The 20,675-nt window shown below is 49.2% G+C and overlaps 1 protein-coding gene across 1 annotated transcript; it reads left to right on the top strand.

Moving 5' to 3' along the window:
* The first annotated feature begins 8,062 nt into the window (after positions 1-8,062).
* Positions 8,063-19,138, top strand: taf11 (TAF11 RNA polymerase II, TATA box binding protein (TBP)-associated factor). The gene is made up of 4 exons (XM_038819777.1): positions 8,063-8,600; positions 13,318-13,405; positions 15,269-15,365; positions 18,287-19,138. Exons 1-4 carry the CDS (start codon positions 8,281-8,283, stop codon positions 18,415-18,417), a joined length of 636 nt encoding a protein of 211 aa, XP_038675705.1. The 5' UTR covers positions 8,063-8,280; the 3' UTR covers positions 18,418-19,138.
* The last annotated feature ends 1,537 nt before the right edge of the window (positions 19,139-20,675 follow it).

Below are 20,675 nucleotides of genomic sequence, written 5' to 3'. Positions count from 1 at the left end.
TGCCCTGCACCCGTGCCAACTTATTCAGTGTCTAATTTTTTGGCCTTACAGGCCCTATGACTACATCTAGGTGGTCCCCCAGATGGTATAGCAGAACTGGAGGTGGACTCCTGTGATTCCTGCCCTGTGACTAGGGAGCCCTTTGGCGGCCCTTTCCTGGGGCGGCCTGGCCTAGATTGGCCAGGCTACGGCTCGGGCGACTGGGTTGGTGAGCTGCCAGTCTGTCCTGCACGGTGCCCACCAGATGCACCTGGGACAGAAGGGGGGCGGGGAGTCCGAAGTGTCCCGGGACCTTCCCTACAGAGGGACCCGTAACGGGCCCCAGCACCTCCTCCCCCCTTGGGGTGCTCGATGGTCCCCGGGCCTCTACATGGGTCAGAGATATGAACGGACCGAGCACCCGACACCTGGCACTGCCAGTCCAGGAGGCCCGCCTTGGTGTTAACAAGGATCAGCAAGTTTGCAGCCATGGAGCTCAGGGAGTTGGCCATTCCTGTCTGTGTCCCGGCGACGCTGGCCAGCACCTGGGCAATGGCGCCGATGCCCTCAGCAATGGCCTGCAGAGATTGGGCCACGGTGTTGAGCGCCTCTGCAATCTGCTGCTGGCTATGGCTGCCTGTGTGAGGGAGATGGTGGAGGGTGTAGGAGATAGCAGTGGCGTAATGGCATGCTCCTCATCCAACCTGAAGTCCAGGGTCCCCTGGACTGGTGATTCCTGTCCATCTGTCCCCTGTGTGTGGGTGTCGTGTGCGTCAGTGTCTTGGGCATTGGTGTCCTGTGTGTTAGGGTCCTGTGTCGGTGTCCTGTACGTCAGTGACCTATACATCAATGTCCCGTGTGTTAGGGTCCTGGGCGTCAGTGTCCTGTGTGTCAGTGTCCTGTGCGTCAGTGTCCTGTGCGTCAGTGCCCCGTGTGTTAGGGTCCTGTGTGTCAGTGTCCTGGGCGTCAGTGTTCTGTGCGTCAGTGTCCTGGGCGTCAGTGTCCTGTGCGTCAGTGTCCCTTGTGTTAGGGTCCTGGGCGTCAGTGTCCTGTGCATCAGTGTCCTGTGTGTCAGTGTCCTGGGCGTCAGTGTCCTGGGCGTCAGTGTCCTGGGCGTCAGTGTCCTGTGCGTCAGTGTCCTGGGCGTCAGTGTCCTGTGCGTCAGTGTCCTGTGCGTCAGTGTCCTGTGTGTCAGTGTCCTGTGCGTCAGTGTCCTGTGCGTCAGTGTCCTGGGCGTCAGTGTCCTGTGCGTCAGTGTCCTGTGCGTCAGTGTCCCTTGTGTTAGGGTCCTGTGCGTCAGTGTCCTGGGCGTCAGTGTCCTGGGCGTCAGTGTCCTGGGCGTCAGTGTCCTGGGCGTCAGTGTCCTGTGCGTCAGTGTCCTGTGCGTCAGTGTCCTGGGCGTCAGTGTCCTGTGCGTCAGTGTCCTGTGCATCAGTGTCCTGTACGTCAGTGTCCTGTGCGTCAGTGTCCTGTGCGTCAGTGTCCTGTGCGTCAGTGTCCTGGGCGTCAGGGTCCTGGGCGTCAGTGTCCTGTGTGTCAGTGTCCTGTGCGTCAGTGTCCTGTGCATCAGTGTCCTGGGCGTCAGGGTCCTGTGCGTCAGTGTCCTGGGCGTCAGTGTCCTGTGCGTCAGTGTCCTGTGCATCAGTGTCCTGTACGTCAGTGTCCTGTGCATCAGTGTCCTGGGCGTCAGTGTCCTGGGCGTCAGGGTCCTGTGCGTCAGTGTCCTGGGCGTCAGTGTCCTGTGCATCAGTGTCCCGTGTGTTAGGGTCCTGTGCGTCAGTGTCCTGGGCGTCAGTGTCCTGTGCATCAGTGTCCTGGGCGTCAGTGTCCTGTGCGTCAGTGTCCTGTGCGTCAGTGTCCTGGGTCGGCAGCGACGGGGGCCTGTTGCTGTTGCTGCCCTCCTCGTCTCTGGGTGTGGCCAGCCGGCGTCGCCGCACTCGCACTAGATGTGGCCGGCGTCCGTCTGGTGCTCTGGATCTGTCCCTGGCTGCCCTGGAACGTCCTGGGGGCGGCGTCCGCCTGATGGGCCAGGTTTGTCCCCCTCCACCCATATCCCCCTTCCCCCATTTCCCCCCTTCCCCCATATACCCCCATCCCCCATATGGGGAAGGGGATATGGGGGAAAGGGGGATATGGGGGATATGGGGGAAGGGGGATATGAGGGGGGATATGGGGGAAGGGGATATGGGGGAAGGGGGGATATGGGGGAAGGGGGATATGGGGAAGGGGATATGGGGAAGGGGATATGGGGGGAAGGGGGTATATGGGGAAGGGGATATGAGGGGCGATATGGGGAAGGGGATATGGGGGTAAGGGGATATGGGGGGAAGGGGGGATGTAGGGGAAGTGGGATGGGGGAAGGGGGGCAGGCAGTGGGGGTTCTCACTTGGCGCTGTGTGGCGGGCGGCCATTTTGCCGGGTTTCCGGGGCGGGGGTATCTTTTGTGCAGTGATGCCACGCGGGTGTCCGTGATGGGTGACGCCATCGCGAATGGTGTCACGCCGCTACCTTCCCATTCTAGGCCGGAGAATTCACAACGTTTCGGGAGGCCCGACGCCGGAGTGATTCGCACCGTTTTTGGCGCCGGGTTCGGGCCATCACGCTGATTCACGGAGAATCCCGCCCATGATTCTCACACAGCGGCGTTAGCACCGACATCCCTTCCACCCTAAAATGCCTCCTTAGCTGATTCCATATCTTCACCGTGGACAGTACCACTGGGCTCCCTGAATACCTAGTCGGAGCTATTGGCAATGCTGCCGTCACCATAGCCCTCAAATTGGACCCCTTACAAGATTCCTCCTCCATCCTAACCCACTCTACCCCTTCTCCTTCCCACCACCGCCGCACCTTGTCCACATTCACCACCCAATAATAATGAAGCAAGTTTGGCAACGCCAACCTCCCTTGCTGCCTCTGCCTCTGTAGCAAGGTCCTCCCCACCCTTGGCACCTTCCCCGCCCATGCAAAGTCAGAGATGATTGTGTCCACTTTCCGAAAAAAGGCCTTTGGTATAAAGATTGGGAGAGCCTGAAAGATGGAACCTCCCCGCCAACATTAAGTGCTTTCTCCGTGTCCATGGACACCACCACCTCTAGTACCAGAGCTCTCGATGGATTCATTACCACATTCAACAGCCGTCTTAAATCCCACCTCTGAAGATCCTCCCTAGCCTCCTCCACCAGATTTGTTAAGTTCCACTTATGGAGCCCCATCCATTCTCTCACTACCTGAATCTCCAAGTACCTAAACCTATCCCTCGCTACCGTAAATGGCATCCCCCCTAAATTAGCCCACTGTGCCAGCTCATTCACCGGGAATACCTCGCTTTTCCCAACATTCAGCTTGTATCCCGAGAACCCTCCAAACCTCCCCAGCAGGCCCATAATCCTTCCCATACTCTCCAACGGATCCGAAACATACAGCAAGAGGTCATCGGCATAGAGCGACACCCGAGTCTCCCTCTGTCCCCTCATTATCCCCTGCCACTCTGCCGACCCCCTGAGAGCCATCGCCAATGGCTCTTTGGCCAGTGCAAACAGCAGCGGTGACAGTGGCCTCGTACCCCTGTGTAAGTCAAAGCTTCGTGAGCTCATATCATTCGTCCTCACCCTCGCTCTTGGCGCCACATACAGCAACCGTACTCATGCCACAAATCTCGGCCAAAACCTTCCCAAAACTTCGAACAGGTAACCCCACTCCAACGGATCAAATGCTTTCTCCGTGTCCATGGACACCACCACCTCCAGTACCAGAGCTCTCGATGGATTCATTACCACATTCAACAGCCGTCTTAAATGACTCGCAAGCTGCCTGCAGTTCACGAAACCTGTTCGATCTTCTGCCACCACCCCCGGGACACAATCCTCCATCCTCCCCGCCAATAACATAGCCAATATTTCACGTCCATGTTCAATAGTGATATGGGTCTATTCGACCCATATTCCACCGGATCCTTCCCTTTTTTGGGGATTAGTGTGATTACTGCCTGCTTCATCGTCTCCAGCAACTCCCCCTTCTCCAATGCTTCACTAAACGCCCCCAACAGATGTGGTGCCAGGTCCGCCGCAAATTCCTTATAAAATTCTGCTGGGTACCCATCCGGCCCAGGGTCCTTCCCCGACTTCATACCCCTGATACTATCCAGCATCTACCTCAGCTCCAGGGGCTCCTCCAACGCCTGCCTCTTTGCTTCCTCCACCTGGGGAAATTCCAGCTCATCCAGAAACCACCCCATGTCCCCCTCCTCTCCTCTTGGGTCTGCCTCATAATAGCCCTGCATTCTCAACCATCCTCGATGGGTTATGGGGTCCACCAATGTAAGCAAAAGTATTTTTTTTTGTTGTCCTAATGAAAAATAGTGTCACCCATTCTGAAATTGGCACGTGGTACAATGAGGTCACTAGAAAGTTGAGGGTGGTTAGAAGCTATCAGCAGCAGTGTAATTCTCCCATTTTGAGACTAAGTCCTGTGGCAGCGTGGAGTGTTTTCTTATGCAGGGGCTGATGGGAAAACACAGCAAATCTTTCAGCCCCGACCTCATCAATTATACACTCAGTGCTTTACCATGTATTCAGTTGCGGGGAGGCCTGGATGGCACAGTCTGCCGTTGTGTCCAGGTGCCATTTTGAAAAGGCACCCAACATCACTGACACACTATTGAAGAAAGAAGATGGACCTCTGGAAAATGAAGATGGACCTCTGGGAGCACTCTGAGATTGGAAGGTGGACCTCCTGAGAATAAAGATGTATCTCCAGGAACATTCTGAGGCTGGAAGATGGAGACCCTACAGGACATCTAATGTGGAAGGTCCACTTGCAGATGCTGTCCAGACTCATTGCTGTGGTGTTCCAGGGTTATGGGCAGTCTCCAACCTGAACTCCAGAGGCAGCCCCAGGCATTGTTCAGGTGAGTCTGTATGCCACATTGCACTAGGATTGTAGAGAATCTGGCATGGCGGTGATGATCCCTCTGTAAATTCACACCAGCGTGAAACCCAATTTCTGGGCCTCCTGCCATACTCTCCCCCATGCCTGCCATGAAACCAGGCAGCTTGGGAGAATTCCATCCAATATTTGAAATGCGAGAAGTTATAAAACAATATATGATGGTATGCACCTCGAGACAGACAGTGGCATATGGAGATAGTCCCAACAACTCACCGAGAGAAAGTAAGCCTGAGACTTCTACGCAAGTCCCAGTTCCCCTCTGGAAAGGATAATGTTGACAGTTAACTGGAAACATTGACCCTGGCTGTCCCACCTACCCTATCCCTGTGGATCAGACCTCTTCCTCAGCAGGTGTCTTCCTCTGTCAAGACTCTGGCTCTGCTACTTAAACATTTGTAGTCTGCTGATCCAATAACTTGTAAGACAGGAGCTTGAGCCTGGAAAATCCTTGCAGCGCTCATTCTTAGGGATCGGGAATTAATGTGATCCAGGTTCACGATGTGGCTTATCAAAGCATCTTCTTTGTAACAAGGTTAAAAGCAAATTACTGAAATAATACAGATATTGGAAAACAGCATGTCAGTCTATAGTATAAGGGTATCTGGCATAGGAAGGGCTAATGTGGAACTTGGGCATAGTGCCGTCCATACTATGATATAAAGAAACCCATCACCTGAGACTAGCTGTATTTTTCTATGTTCTATAAAGCTGTGGACTACATAGAGTCCTCTGTAGAAGCAAGCATAGCTGAGAGCTTGAACTATATCCTGCATCTATGCACATAGTTGTGTGTAACTATGTGCATATATGTGTTATTAATAAACCATAGAATCCCTACAGTCCAGAAGGAGGTCATTCGGCCCATTGAGTCTATACCCTCTGAAAGAGACCCCTACTTAAGCTCACACCGCCCGCCCTATTCCCGTAACCTTACCTAACCTGCAAATCTTTGGACACAAAGGCACAATTTTGCACGGCCAATCCACCTAACCTTAACATCTTTGGAGAAAACTGGAGCATCCCCCATGCAGGCACAGGGAGAACGTGCAAAATTCACAGTCACCCAAATCCAGAATCGAATCCGGGTCTCTGCCGCTGTGAGGCAGCAGTGCTAACCACTGTGTCAACATGCCGCCCCCTACTTAAGTTAGGGCCCGGATTAGCTCAGTTAGCCGGACAGCTGGTTTATGGTGCAGTGAGGCCAACAGCCAAGCTTCAATTCCTGTACCAGCTGAGGTTATTCATGAAGGCTCCACCTTCTCAACCTTGTCCCTTGCCTGAGGTGTGGATACCCTCAGGTTAAACCACCCCCAGTCAGCTCTCCCCCTCAAAGGGGAAAGCAGCCTATGGTCACCTGGGACTATGGCAACTTTACTTAAATTGGGCACTTAATGTTCAACCATACAAGACTCAGAACGTCTTTGTAAGACCTATTGAACATACAGAAACAGAAGGAGATGGGGTTTCCGATCATTTGTTCACACACTAGGGTTATCTCTTACTTTGGTCATCTGTATGAGGTTGTCTAATATGTTCATCCATTTGAGGCTGACTGTATTGTGCCTTATTCATCACGTGGGTGATGGCTGGTGTTAATGTTTATACCCAGTCGGTGTGTTTAGTAAATGCTGAAAGCATAGAAATTTAAGGCGTAATAAGAGTTACTTTAGAGGGAGCAAGATAAATTACAGGTAGATGTAGGCTTGTTAGCTTAATGTCTGTCATTGGGAAAAATCATAAGCATACAGATTAAATACCAGATGTGGATATAATTTTAATTTGACCATCAGTTTCAGAATGACAAAACCCACACCACAGAATTTCCTTCATCAAGCTTAACCATAAGGATCTCAAGAACACTGAGGAGGTGGAGGCGTGAATAAACATACAGCCGCAATAACCCTGCAAAGTTAAGGAAATATGAAGGTAGCTATTTAGGTTGTGGTTTTATCTGTACTGGAAGTGAAGGTACACCTCAACTGCAGGATGTAATTTATCCAAAAGTAGTATCCAATGAATCTTTGAAAAACTCCAAATTACAGAAACACTAAATGATCAACCATGAAATATATAAAATCAAGCAAAATGCTGCAGCTGCAGTCCCTGAGGTGAAGGTATACCCACTGTGGTGTTAGGGAGGGAGTTCCAGGATTTTGCACCAGCGACAGTGAAAGAACAGCAATATAATTCTAAGTCAAGACAGTGAGTAACTTGGAGGGGAACCTCCGGGTGGTGGTGTTCGCAGGTATCTGCTGCTCTTGTCCTTCTAGCTGATAGTGGTTGTGAGTTTGGAACCTCGGCGCGTATTGCAGTGCATCTTGTAGATGGTACACATGGCTGCCACTGTTCGTCGGTGGTGGAGGGTTTGAATGTTTGTTGAAGGGGAACCTCCAGGTAGGTGTTCCCAGGTATCTGCTGCTCTGGTCCTTCTGGATGGTAGTGGCCGTGGGTTTGGGACATGCTGTCTAAGGAACCTTGGCGAGTTACTGCAGTGCAACTTGTAGATGGTATACATGGCTGCCACTGTTCGGTGGAGGGTTTGAATGGTTCTGGAAGAGGGAGCAATCAAGAGGCTGCTTTGTCCTGGGTGGTGTTGAGCTTATTTTCTTTTAAATTTAAAGTACCCAATTCTTTTTTCTTCCAATTAAGGGGCAATTTAGCGTGGCCAATCCACCTACCCTGCACATCTTTGGGTTGTGGGGGTGAGACCCACGCGCAGACACAAGGAGAATATGCAAACTCCATATGGACAGTGACTTGGGGCCGGGATTGAACCCGGGTTCTCAGCACCTTGAGGCAGCAGTGCTAACCACAACACCACCCCATGTTGAGCTTCTTGGATGTTGTTGGAACTACACTCATCCAGGCAAGTGGAGAGTATTCCAGCACACTCCTGACTTGTGCCTTGTAGATGGCGGACAGGCTTTGCTGGATCAGGAGGCGAGTTCGTGTAAGATTCCTAGTCTTTGACCTGCCCTGGTAGCCACAGTATTAATATGGCTAGTCCAGTTCAGTTTCTGATCAATAGTAACCCCCAGAATGTTGATTGGGGGGGGGGGGGGATTCGGTGATGGCAATGCCATTGAATGTCACCGGACGGTTGGTTCAATTCTCTCTTTGCAGGAGATGGTCTTTGCTTGGCACTTGTGTGGCGGGAATGTAATTTGCCACTTCTCAGCCACCTGACAGACTGACGACGCAAACCGAGGATCTGCCCTTCCTGAATGGCCGAGGTTCTCCTCAGAAAATTCTGCCACAGTCGGAGCTCAGCTGCAGCGGGTTTTGAATTCGCGATTTCCGCGCCGTTTGTATCTCCCCCCGACCCGTCTGCCTGGGCCTGAGGCCAGCGCCATGGATTCGGAGCCGGAGGCGGAACCGGCTGCACCACCAGCGGCCGAGCCGCCCAAGGCCGGAGAGGCGGCTGGCGCCCTGACCTCCTCTGACGCTGCGGCCGAGCAGCCGGGGCCCAGCAGCGAGGAGGCGGCGGCGGAGGTTGGAAAACAAGCTCCCAACGGGGAGAAGGCAGCGGAGCCGAGGGAAGAGGGCGCCGAGGAGGAGGATGATGAGGAAGGAGACGCCGCCCAACAGGCCAAGCGGCTGCGGGTGGAGCCGGTCAGAGACAAAAAGGACAAGAAGCAGAAAGTGGATGAGGACGAAATTCAGAAGATGCAGTGAGTGGCCCTTAGCAACTGCGCCCCCCCCCCCCTTGGCAACCGCGCCCCCCCCCTTGGCAACCGCGCCCCCCCCCCTTGGCAACCGCGCCCCCCCCTTAGCAACTGCGCCCCCCCCCTTGGCAACCGCGCCCCCCCCCCTTGGCAACCGCGCCCCCCCCTTGGCAACCGCGCCCCCCCTTGGCAACCGCGCCCCCCCTTGGCAACCGCGCCCCCCCTTGGCAACCGCGCCCCCCCTTGGCAACCGCGCCCCCCCCTTGGCAACCGCGCCCCCCCCTTGGCAACCGCGCCCCCCCCTTGGCAACCGTGCCCCCCCCTTGGCAACCGCGCCCCCCCCTTGGCAACCGCGCCCCCCCCTTGGCAACCGCGCCCCCCCTTGGCAACCGCGCCCCCCATGGCAACCGCGCCCACCCCCTTGGCAACCGTGCCCCCCCTTGGCAACCGTGCCCCCCTTGGCAACCGCGCCCCCCCATGGCAACCGCGCCCCCCACTTGGCAACCGCGCCCCCCCTTGGCAACCGTGCCCCCCCTTGGCAACCGCGCCCCCCCATGGCAACCGTGCCCCCCCTTGGCAACCGTGCCCCCCCTTGGCAACCGTGCCCCCCCTTGGCAACCGTGCGCCCCCCTTGGCAACCGCGCCCCCCCTTGGCAACCGCGCCCCCCCTTGGCAACTGCGCCCCCCCATGGCAACCTCGCCCTCTCGCCCCTTGGCAACTGCGCCCCCGCCCCTTGGCAACTGCGCCCCCGCCCCTTGGCAACCGTGCCCCCCGCACCCCATGGCAACCGCGCCCCCCGTGCCTCATGGCAACCGCGCCCCATGGCAACCGCGCCCCCCGCGTGCCCCATGGCAACCACGTCCCCGCGCCCCATGGCAACCGTGCCCCCTGCCCCATGGCAACCGCGCCCCCTGCCCCTTGGCAACCGCGCCCCCGCCCCTTGGCAACCGCACCCCCGCCCCTTGCCAACCGCGCCCCCCTGCCCCTTGGCAACTGCACCCCCCCGCCCCTTGGCAACTGCACCCCCCCCGCCCCTTGGCAACTGCGCCCCCCGCCCCTTAGCAACTGCGCCCCCCTTGGCAACCACGCCCCTTGGCAACCGCGCCCCCGCCCCTTGGCAACCGCGCCCCTGCCCCTTGGCAACCACGCCCCCCTTGGCAACCGCGCCCCCCGCCCCTTGACAACCCCGCCCCTTGGCAACCGCGCCCCCCGCCCCTTGGCAACCGCGCCCCACCGCCCCTTGGCAACCGCGCCCCCCCCGCCCCATGGCAACCGCGCCCCCGCCCCTTGGCAACCACCCTCCCGCCCCTTGGCAACCGCCCTCCCCGCCCCATGGCAACCGTGCCCCCCGCCCCTTGGCAACCATGCCCCCCGCCCCTTGGCAACCACGCCCCCCACCCCTTGGCAACCACGCCCCCCGCCCCTTGGCAACCACGCCCCCCGCCCCTTGGCAACCACGCCCCCCGCCCCTTGGCAACCACGCCCCCGCCCCTTGGCAACCACGCCCCCCCGCCCCTTGGCAACCACGCCCCCGCCCCTTGGCAACCACGCCCCCCGCCCCTTGGCAACCACGCCCCCGCCCCTTGGCAACCACGCCCCCCGCCCCTTGGCAACCACGCCCCCCGCCCCTTGGCAACCACGCCCCCCGCCCCTTGGCAACCACGCCCCCCGCCCCTTGGCAACCACGCCCCCCGCCCCTTGGCAACCACGCCCCCCGCCCCTTGGCAACCACGCCCCCCGCCCCTTGGCAACCACGCCCCCCGCCCCTTGGCAACCACGCCCCCCGCCCCTTGGCAACCACGCCCCCCGCCCCTTGGCAACCACGCCCCCCGCCCCTTGGCAACCACGCCCCCATCCCTTGGCAACAGCGCCCCCGCCCCATGGCAACCGCGCCCCCCGCCCCATGGCAATCGCGCCCCCCGCCCATTGGCAACCGCGCCCCCCCGTCCCTTGGCAACCGTGCCCCCCGTCCCTTGGAAACCGCGCCCCCCCCGCCCCTTGGCTACCGCGCCCCCCCAGCCCCTTGGCAACCGTGGGTTGGCAACTCAAGGTACATAATGTAACTATATAACACCGGCATCGGGTGAAGCATACAGGGGTGTAGTGTTAATGAGGTCAGTCCATAAGAGAGTTGCATGGGAGTCTGGTAACAGTGGGGAAGAAGCAGTTTTTGAGTCTGTTCGTGCATGTTCTCAGACTTTTGTATCTCCTGCCCGATGGAAGATGTTGGCAGAGTGAGTAAGCCGGGTGGGAAGGGTCTTTGATTATGCTGCCCGCTTTCCCCAGGCAGCGGGAGGCGTAGATAGAGTCAATGGATGGGAAACAGGTTTGTGTGATGGACTGGGCTGTGTTCACGATTCTCTGAAGTTTCTTGCAGTCTTGGGCCGAGCAGTTGCCATACCAGGCTGTCGTGCAGCCAGATAGGATGCTTTCTATGGTGCATCTGTAAAAGTTGGTCAGAGTTAATGTGGACATGCTGAATTTTCTTAATTTCCTGAGGAAGTATAGGCACTGTTGTGCTTTATTGGTAGTAGCGTCAAAGTGGGTGGACCAGGACAGATTTTTGGAGATGTGTACCCCTAGGAATTTGAAACTGCTAACCATTTCCACCTTGACCCCGTTGATGCTGACTCGGGTGTGTACAGTACTTTGCAATGACCAGCTCTTTAGTTTTGCTGGCATTGAGGGAGAGATTGTTGTTGTTACACCACTCCACTAGGTTCTTAATCTACCTCCTGTATTCTGACTCGTCGTTATTTGAGATCTGGCCCACTATGGTCGTATCGTCAGCAAACATATAGATGGAGTTGGAACCAGATTTTGCCCCACAATCATGTGTGTACAGGGAGTATAGTAGGGGGCTACGTACACAGCCTTGCGGGGCACCGGTATTGAGTACTAATGTGGAGGTGGTGTTGTTGTTTATTCTTACCGATTGTAGTCTGTGGCTTAGAAAGTCGAGGATCCGGTTGCAGAGTGACGAGCCAAGTCCTAGGTTTTGGAGCTTTGCTATGAGCTTGGCTGGGATTATGGTGTTGAAGGTGTAGCTGTAGTCAATAAATAGGAGTCTGATGTAGGAGCCCTTGTTGTCGAGATGCTCTCGGGGTGAGTGTAGGGCCAGGGAGATGTGGACTGGTTGCGGCAGTATGCTAATTACAGTGGATCAAGGCGTTCTGAGAGTATGGAGGTGATGTGCTTCATGACCAACCTCTTGAAGCACTTCATTACTACTGAAGTCGGCCACCGGATGGTAGTCACTGAGGCACGTTGCCTGGTTTTTCTTTGGTACCGGTATGATGGTTGTCTTTATTGCACCAAATACCTATAATACTGTATATCAGAAAGTCCTACATTCATCACAGAGGGAAGTCTCCTCCCCTTCAGTATCCTTTAATCTTTATGATTCTGTTATATCTATTGTTACGCGAGGGAGATATTAGGAATTTGGGTCCAGAAATGATATTGAAGATGCAGCAAGCAATTTAGGGGTTAAGCTGACTGAGGTAAAATACTGCGAGCAGGAGTCAGAAGGCTATGCCTACACCTGGCTGAGTTACATTGTCCCAATCAGACTTCAACTCGTTAGTGAGAATACATGGGATGCCCCACTTTCTTCGGGACACTCTTGTCTAACAAGTATTAGCCCATCATAGAGTCTGATGACCTCCTTGTCCACCAATGGGAGGTTAGTCGCATATCAATAGCATGGCTCTGTTATTTTGTATAAACGAGAGTGGGCCTTCAAAAAGCCAAGCTAACGATGATAGGTTCACGTCTGGAAAGCCCAGGGAACCTTTGTTTGAGGGGCTGGGAGAAGCTTAGAAAGAGAGCGAGAAAGAATGCTGATCTGAAAGTTACAGGGAAGAAGGCTTTGGAAATCGATCGAGAGAGTTCATGAAAGATAAAGAAGAGATGGCTTTGGCAATCGACCGAGAGAGTTCATGAAAGATAAAGAAGAGATGGCTTTGGCAATCGACCGAGAGAGTTCATGAAAGATAAAGAAGAGATGGCTTTGGAAATCGACCGAGAGAGTTCATGAAAGATAAAGAAGAGATGGCTTTGGAAATCGACCGAGAGAGGTCATGAAAGTTGTCACCGAGGCAGCCTTTGGAAAATGGTTCAGAACTAATTTCTGTAACAGAAGAAAAATAGCTTCGTAAATGCAAGCATTACCATTTTCTGCCAGTGATGTGGCATGAGAGCTACATGTTCTGTAAAGTGCTGTTGAATGGGAACTAGTGCATTATGGGAACCAGTGCTAAGGTTAAGAAACTACATGTAATCTGCTATTGTTAGGGTTGAAGTTAAAAGTTTAAATATTGTTTTCTTTTGTATTAATAAAGTTTGTTTATAAAATAGCCACGCCCTATTTCTGATCACTCCTGGTACGAATCGATCTTTCTGCACAGTCTCTTATCCACTGTTCAGAGCTGTATGGGGGTCCGTAACACTATCTGTGCCCTTTAACTCTTCACGTTTATTTCATTTGATCTTGCAACATGGTTTTACGATGAAGCATTATTTGGTGTAGTTAAATATTGCTTCAGAAGATTTAACATTTTGGCTGTGACTTCAAATCTTTCAATTTCCTAAATAAGCTTCAAATGAGGGTGAGAGATTGCGTGTCCTCTTAATAAAACTCTAGCGATTCTGTTATCGTAAAGACAACTCGTAGTTCATTGAAGGTGACGTATATTTAAAGAAATCAATTTATTTCTCCAGGATCCTGGTTTCATCCTTTTCGGAGGAGCAGTTGAACCGTTATGAGATGTATCGTCGCTCTGCTTTTCCCAAAGCTGCTATTAAAAGGGTTGGTTACTCTTCACCATTTTTACAGTGGTGCTGTGCTTTACCAAATGTTTTAATTTTTAAAAATCCATTCAGATTAAGCTGATGATTTAACTCTTAATTCAATTTTTATTTAAATTGGAAATACCAATAAACAAGCTAAAGTTGTTAGTCTTTGCATTTTTTTCAATTGTAGCTAGCTATTTAATTTTAAAACAAATCCATCTGAAACCCTGTATTTGTATATCAGTAGTGAACATTGCAAAAATCTCAAAGTTATTTTCTTTCTTCACTCAATTAATTTGAAAGGTATTGTTAATGATCTTGCGGTAGCACACTGGTTAGCACTGTTGCTTCACAGCGCCAGGGACCTGGGTTCAATTCCTGGCTTGGGTCACTGTGTGGAGTCTGCACTTTTTTCCCCTGCCTGTGTGGATTTATCCAGGTGCTCCGGTTTCCTCCCACAAAGTCCCGAAAGACATGCTTGTTAGATGAATTCTCCCTCAATGACCCGAACAGACGCCAGAGTGTGGTGACTTGGGGATTTTTACAGTAACTTCATTGCAGTGTTAATGTAAGCCTACTTGTGACACTAATAAAGATTATTATAAGGATTGTTCCTGCTGTCCAGTTGGAGGATGTGCATTTTTTCCGATTTACTGTTGGCCAAGGGAAGGTGCAGTAATGTAAAGCAAAATTAATTAGCAAGTTCTAGACTGGCTAATCCGGTGGGAAAGCATGATGCCCTTTTATTTGGGGTATGGATTCTCTTCTTACCCAGATGTGTTCAACTATTGTTCAAACAATGAATTTTGGATAATCTCAATCTAGTCTTTAAACATCAGTGCACAACGGATTTGAGTTCACACCAATGTTAACTGTTTGGCGTGTGAATATATTGTCAAAAGCCACGAGGAGAGAATTTGAGAGTGTCAATTCTCTTATACCTCTTAGTTGCATGCAGAATCATTTCCAGGAATCAAGAAGTAGGATATGCACTAGTTTGTGTCTGGTTGGAATAACGTGAATGAGAATTGACACATGGTGACAAAGATGCTCTTATATATTGTTCCTATATATTCTCATCAGACAAGTCCTTTTTCATTATACAAAATATTAAGTCCAGTTTACAGGCAACTGGAAACTTAATTGTGGCTCCTTTTGAAGTGGTTTAAAACAAAATGGCCTGGACTAGTTTGCCTTAATTTCAAAAAAAACTTTGCTATTTGTGTTATCAACAATTGTATAAATCAAATTTTGGACGTTTAGCATTTTTGCTGGAATCAAAAGATATTTTTGATTCATTATTGATCTACAAGGTACAATGCTACAGCTTAATTCACAATACAATTTACTATGTATAAAGTGTTGTCCTTAATTGAGATACAAGAGCTCACCCATTATGAATTGGATTTTGTATTGTAGTATGAAAATGAAGCAGTGCAGTGGTTATTACTGCTGCCTCACAGTGCCGAGGACCCGGCTTTGATCCTGGCCCGGATCATTGTTCTGTGTGGAGTTTTCACATTCTCCCCATGTCTGCTTGGGTCTCACCCCACAACCCAAAGATGTACAGGGTAGGTGGATTGGTCACGCTAAATTGCCTCTTAATTGGAAAAAAATTGGATGAAGATGGAAGGGAATGTACGAATTGGACAGTGAATACTTGTGATATTTCAAAAAGCATGATGAAGTAATATTAGTAATATTTTTAATGTTTGCTGAAAATGAACATAACTCATTCAAAAAGGCAAGAACATATGGTCCTTTGCAGTGGATCATCTTACTTAGAGGATAAGAAATTCAAGAAAATGTTAGCTATAATTTTGTATATGTCATGTATCCTAACCCAGTATTTGTGATTTTGCCTGATTCTCTTTTCTAGCTGATCCAATCAATCACAGGCTGCTCAGTATCTCAGAATGTGGTGATTGCCATGTCTGGTATTTCCAAAGTCTTTGTGGGCGAAGTGATGGAAGAAGGTGAGTAAACAGTCAAACTTTTAAATGGTTAATTATCAAAAACAAGAGGTGGGAAGACTAAATTCCAAAATTATGCTTTAGAAAGTTGATTCCTGATGGTCCATGTCAGGAACATAGGGGTAAGAGATTCATGAGGTCAAATGATTTTTGCATTTACCTTTTGTTATGCCCTGTCCCCAGGCGAGGTTTCCCAATTTGTTAAATTCCAGATGGGATACCCCAATTTGTTATACCCCGGGTGACGAGGAATGAACTGGCTCCCTTTCTTCATTCAACCCTATTAGTCGGTCAGAATAAAATTAATGTTAAAAGGATCCCTCCTCTTGCAAATATATTTTCCCAGTTGTAATATTTATCTTTTTAACCAGGCTTTCTTAAGTTAAAGAAAGAGTGAATTTATTAGCTCCTAAACATGAGAAAAATGTTGAAGCACATGCATATACATTCACACAGACTAGAAATGAAAATTGAGTCCAAAATTAAGTAAAATAAAACATATGAATCAATCTTCGACTTGTGAGGAGTAGATGGTGGAACATTGTCGCCATTGCAATTCATGATTCCAGTAGCATTGACTTGAGCAGGTGAATAGTCAGTTTTGAGATTCCAGGATCCTGCAGTTTGGCGGAGAAACTTTCCAGTTTCCTCTTTTCGCTCCAGAAATCAGATAGAGACCAAAAAAACTTTTGCAGGTACCAGCTGCTGCCTTTCCTCTTGTGTGACATGTTAACACATATACAGTATGGGTTGACTCAGGCCAGATTTTGCAGCTAACTTTTATCCCAGTCTTTGTATGTTCCTGGAAGGCAAAAATCCACACACTGGTCCGGGACATTTCTCACAGGATATCATTCCTGTTGAGATGATAATCAGTTCCCGTTATCTCCACAAGAGATGACAATTAGTTTCTGTATGGTTTTTGTCACTTTGTAGCCTCCTTCCGTGGTCTTCACAATTTACTTTCCTATTTATGTTTGTGTCGACGGCAAATTTCGCAACCATACCATTGGTCCCTTCATTCAAGTCATTTATATAAAAAGTTGAGGCCCCAGCACTGATCCCTGTGGCACATCACTCATCAGGTCCTGTCAACCAGAAAAAGACCAATTTATGCCAACCCCCTGCTTGCTGTTAGCTAGTCAGTCTTCTATACTTGCCAATATGCCCCTACACCATGAGCTTTTATTTTCTGCAATAACCTTTAATGTGACACCTTATCAAATACCTTCTGGAAATCTTGCCGCCGATTCCCTTTATCCAAGCACATGTGACTCCTTCAGATAACTCCAATAAATTGGTAAAACATGATTTCACTTCCACAGAACTATGTTGACTGCCTGATTGCCTTGAATTTTTCCAAGTGCCCCGCAATAACATCCGTAATAATGGCTTCTAACTTTTTGCTTCAAGGCTGGAGTGTAGTCTGTCAGAAAAATGTGATCGGTATCTGTACCAGTTAACTGAATGTTCAGGAAGTGCTTCTTCTGAACATTCAGATTTTTCAGTGAAAGAAAAATGAAACCTATTTGTGAGTTTCACTGTTGAAGCTAGTTTGCTTCTGTAAATTTATTTCTTGTAGTTTTTGTAGACCTAATGACGACTTAAATAATGAGCAGTGCAAGAATGAAAAATGTGGGACTACTTTCAACTTAATTGAATTCAATGACAGCTCAAATTTCCATCCCTTTACTGTAAAGTACTAACTGCTGGGGTGGGTAGTAAGCAGAAGATGGATGTACTTGTTCAATTCCTAGGATTTTCTTTTTCTGGGCCCAGAAGGGAAAATACTCAGCGAACCTTCAGTTACTGATTCCTGGCAACATAGTGATACACCCCTGTGCCAACAACGAACTGGGACAGACCCCATCTGGGACACTCTTCAAACCATGCCCTGATAAACTTTATTAAACAAAAAAGTCACTGACTGAATATTAAAATGAGATTTGAAGTGCCTTTCTCAACACTATCCGCACACAAATCTGCCTCTTGGATGTGGATGTGCATATGCCCCTGGGAATTATGGCAACATAGGTCGAAGGAGCCCCTGCACTACAGTATGTATGAAGACATCCATTACAACATTACTGAGCATTTTATTTTCAAAAACCTTTCTTACTGCTTTAAGTTTTCACAATTTCCCACAGGCCATGTCTCTGCCACTTAGTGCTGTGGAATACATTTCCATTTTTGTTGGTAATGAGTGGCCGATTTGTTTGAAGACACATAGCCAATTAGAGGGATTGATTTGTGAGCAGCATACATAGGTTCCTGTGTAGCTTAGAGAGAATGACTTTAACCGCATCCAAGTCTGCTATTTCTTCTTGTGCACCAATTCCATTCCTCAGCCTGATGTTTTTTTCTTTTCTCCTTCACCACGTCGGTGCAAATTGCATCAGCTCTTAGATAAGCTGTGTTCATATGATCCCAGTACGTTGGCTTCTACCTTATTGCACATCCTTCGCTTTCTAACAAGGGCAAGCAGTGGAAATTGAGCATGTGAGTGCCGTTAGTGAGAAAGGGTCTGGGTGGAGGGAGGAAATGATCAGAGGAAGGAGATTTATAGAAAGTATCTTACAGATATAAAACAAAGGACGAGAGAGAAACTGAGCATTTGCTTAGCTCGTGCCACAGGAGATAAATTAGTACCTTTAAAATGTAATTGGAAACAGTGATGGAGAATTATGAAATCCGATGTACATCAGTTAGGGGTTGTGGTTTCTGGTTTAGTCAATGTTGGATGAATAAGTAATGAATTAATGTTTATGTATTATCGATGCTACTTGACAGGTGAAGTGTTTAGCTTCAAGCATCTGTGCTCCTGCTGGGATGCTGGAAAGGCTACGCAGCAGAATGTTTGTTTTCTTTTTAAAATGAAATTGTACTGACTTTTTCTTTCTTTTTAAAACAAAACATACATAAAGCTCTGGATGTCTGCGATAAATGGGGAGAAACTCCACCCTTGCAGCCAAAGCACATGCGGGAGGCAGTGAGAAGACTTAAACTGCGTGGACAGATCCCAAACACAAAGTACAAGAAAGTTTCATTTAATTGAGAAGAACAGCATCAGTGAATGCTCAAATCTAAACCGAATTACAGGGGTGTACATTGCATATTTTAATTTGTTGTGGGGCCCATACCATCTTTTCTTCTAGATTGGGAAACGGGGACTTGAAACAGGTTTTCTGTGTTTATTTTGGCAAGGATATTGGTACAAATTGAAAAGGGACCAGAACAAATTTCTGGGAGAGTACAGGTTTCTGGAGTACATTAATATTCAGGGAAACTTGCCTTTTGTATATTAAATAATATCCACGCTTTTTATCTTGCATCCCCTTACCTCAGACACTTATTCTGGAGATTTTATGTCAAGTTCCCAATGTTCTGCCCCACTGGGGCAGAGGGCATTCGTACAACCCTATGTTACAGAAAGAGCCCGGGGGAAGAGATATTCATACAATTAACAGACTGCTTCATTTCTCATTCAATATGTGGATGGGTTAAAATTTGGAAATAAAAACTAAAAACTGGATGTATGATTGTAAATACAATCTGGACAAGTCAGGTCAGTTGTTGCAGCAAATACTATAATGTATTTTGGGGATCAACTGAGTTCTCAGTGTTTTCTAAATATGGAAAGTAACTTTAACAAGCTGGTTATTTGTTGAACCTACAAGTCATGTGTATAGTATTTCATTGAATAAAATTTAAACTTGTAAAGGCACTGTATATAATATACTATGTACCTTTTTTATAAAGTTCTTGGTGCAAAATTATCTGCAATAGTGTGATTATTAAAAATCTAGCAGATAAGGATACGAGAATAATACTTATTATCTAGGGCATGATTGAATGGGTGGTTATAAATGATTAAAATAATGAAAATAGGCAAAATTATAAATATGAAAGTAAAAGCTCATAATGCTTTGTTTACAAGAAACAAAGATAAGGAAAGGCTGGTCAGTTTATCTCAGCATCACTATTTGAAACAGGAATTATATTTTAAATGCTCCATAATGCCCACCTCTACGCTAAAGTGGTCTGATTACTTTAAATATAAACTTTACTTTCAAAATTGACTTTGGTACGACTAACCCTACACTTCAAATAATAAAACATTTATGCCTAGAAATATTTTCTTATCCTTTTTCCTTAATGTTGCTGTGCAGCAGGTTTACTGAAGATATGAATAATTGAGATGAGTAAACGTAACAAATAGGAACAGGAGTAGGCTGTTCGACCTCTCAAGCCTGCTCCACCATTCAATACAATCATGGCACCATCTGAGCTTTGCCTCCACTCAAATTTCCTGCCTTCCCATAACACTTGACTGCCTTCTAGTTCAAGAATCTGTCTCAGCCATGAATATATTCAATGTCTCAGCCACCACTGCTTTCTAGGGTAAAGAATTCCAAAGAGTCACCACCCTCAGGAGAAATTCCCCCTCCTCTGTCTTAAGGATAAGCAGTAGAAATTGAGTGCATCAGAAATGTGTGTGAGAGGAAACATACAGGGGTGGGGTGGAGCGAGGATATCAGAGGAAGGAGGGTTATCTTAAGTATCTTTCCGATGTAAAATAAAGAGTAAGAGAGAAATTGAGCCTATGCCACAGGAGAGAAATTAGTACCTGTAAAATCTAACTGGAAACTGATGGAGAATTAAGAAATCTGCTGAACATCAGTATCAAGTGTTGGATTAATATGTAATGAATTCACGTTTGTTTATCTATGTGACTTGGCTGAAGTCTTTAGTTTCAATTATTGGGCGGCACACTGGTTAGCACTGCTGCATCACAGCGCCAGATACCCAGGTTCGATTCCCGGCTTAGGTTACTGTCTGTGTGGAGTATGCACTTTCTTGCCTTGTCTTGCATGGGTTTCCTCCGGGTGCTCCGGTTTCCTCCCAAAGTCCAAAGGTATGCAAGTTAGGTGGATTGAACATGCTAAATTGCCCCTCAGGATGAGGTTACAGGGTGGAGAATAGGGCCTAGGTAAGATGGTCTGTCAAGGGGTCAATGCAGATTCGATGGCCTCTTTCTGCATTGAAGGGATTCTATGATCTATGCTTCTGCTGGAACTCTGATATGTGTAGAATTCATAGAATTCTTACAGTGCAGAAGGAGGCGATTTGGCCCATTGTGTCTTCACCAACCCTCTGAAAGAGCATCCAACCTGGGCCCACTCCTTGCCCTATCCCTGTAACCCCTTACCCCACCTCACCTATACATCCTTGCACAGTAATGGGAAATTTAGCATGACCAATCTACCTAACCGGCACATCTTTGGACTGGGAGGAAACCAGAGCACCCGAAGG

Source organism: Scyliorhinus canicula, chromosome 15 (assembly GCF_902713615.1).
Source record: "Scyliorhinus canicula chromosome 15, sScyCan1.1, whole genome shotgun sequence".
NCBI lineage: Eukaryota > Metazoa > Chordata > Chondrichthyes > Carcharhiniformes > Scyliorhinidae > Scyliorhinus > Scyliorhinus canicula.
The sequence above is the reverse complement of the archived record's forward strand: the minus strand, read 5'-3'. Positions and strand labels throughout refer to the sequence as shown.

Bases quoted from the DNA above. Each gene is read 5' to 3' on its own strand.
- taf11 (XM_038819777.1), top strand. From the start codon at position 8,281: ATGGATTCGGAGCCGGAGGCGGAACCGGCTGCACCACCAGCGGCCGAG. The intron at 8,601-13,317 runs GTGAGTGGCCCT...TTATTTCTCCAG, and splicing joins GACGAAATTCAGAAGATGCA to GATCCTGGTTTCATCCTTTT. The intron at 15,366-18,286 runs GTGAGTAAACAG...ACATACATAAAG, and splicing joins GGGCGAAGTGATGGAAGAAG to CTCTGGATGTCTGCGATAAA.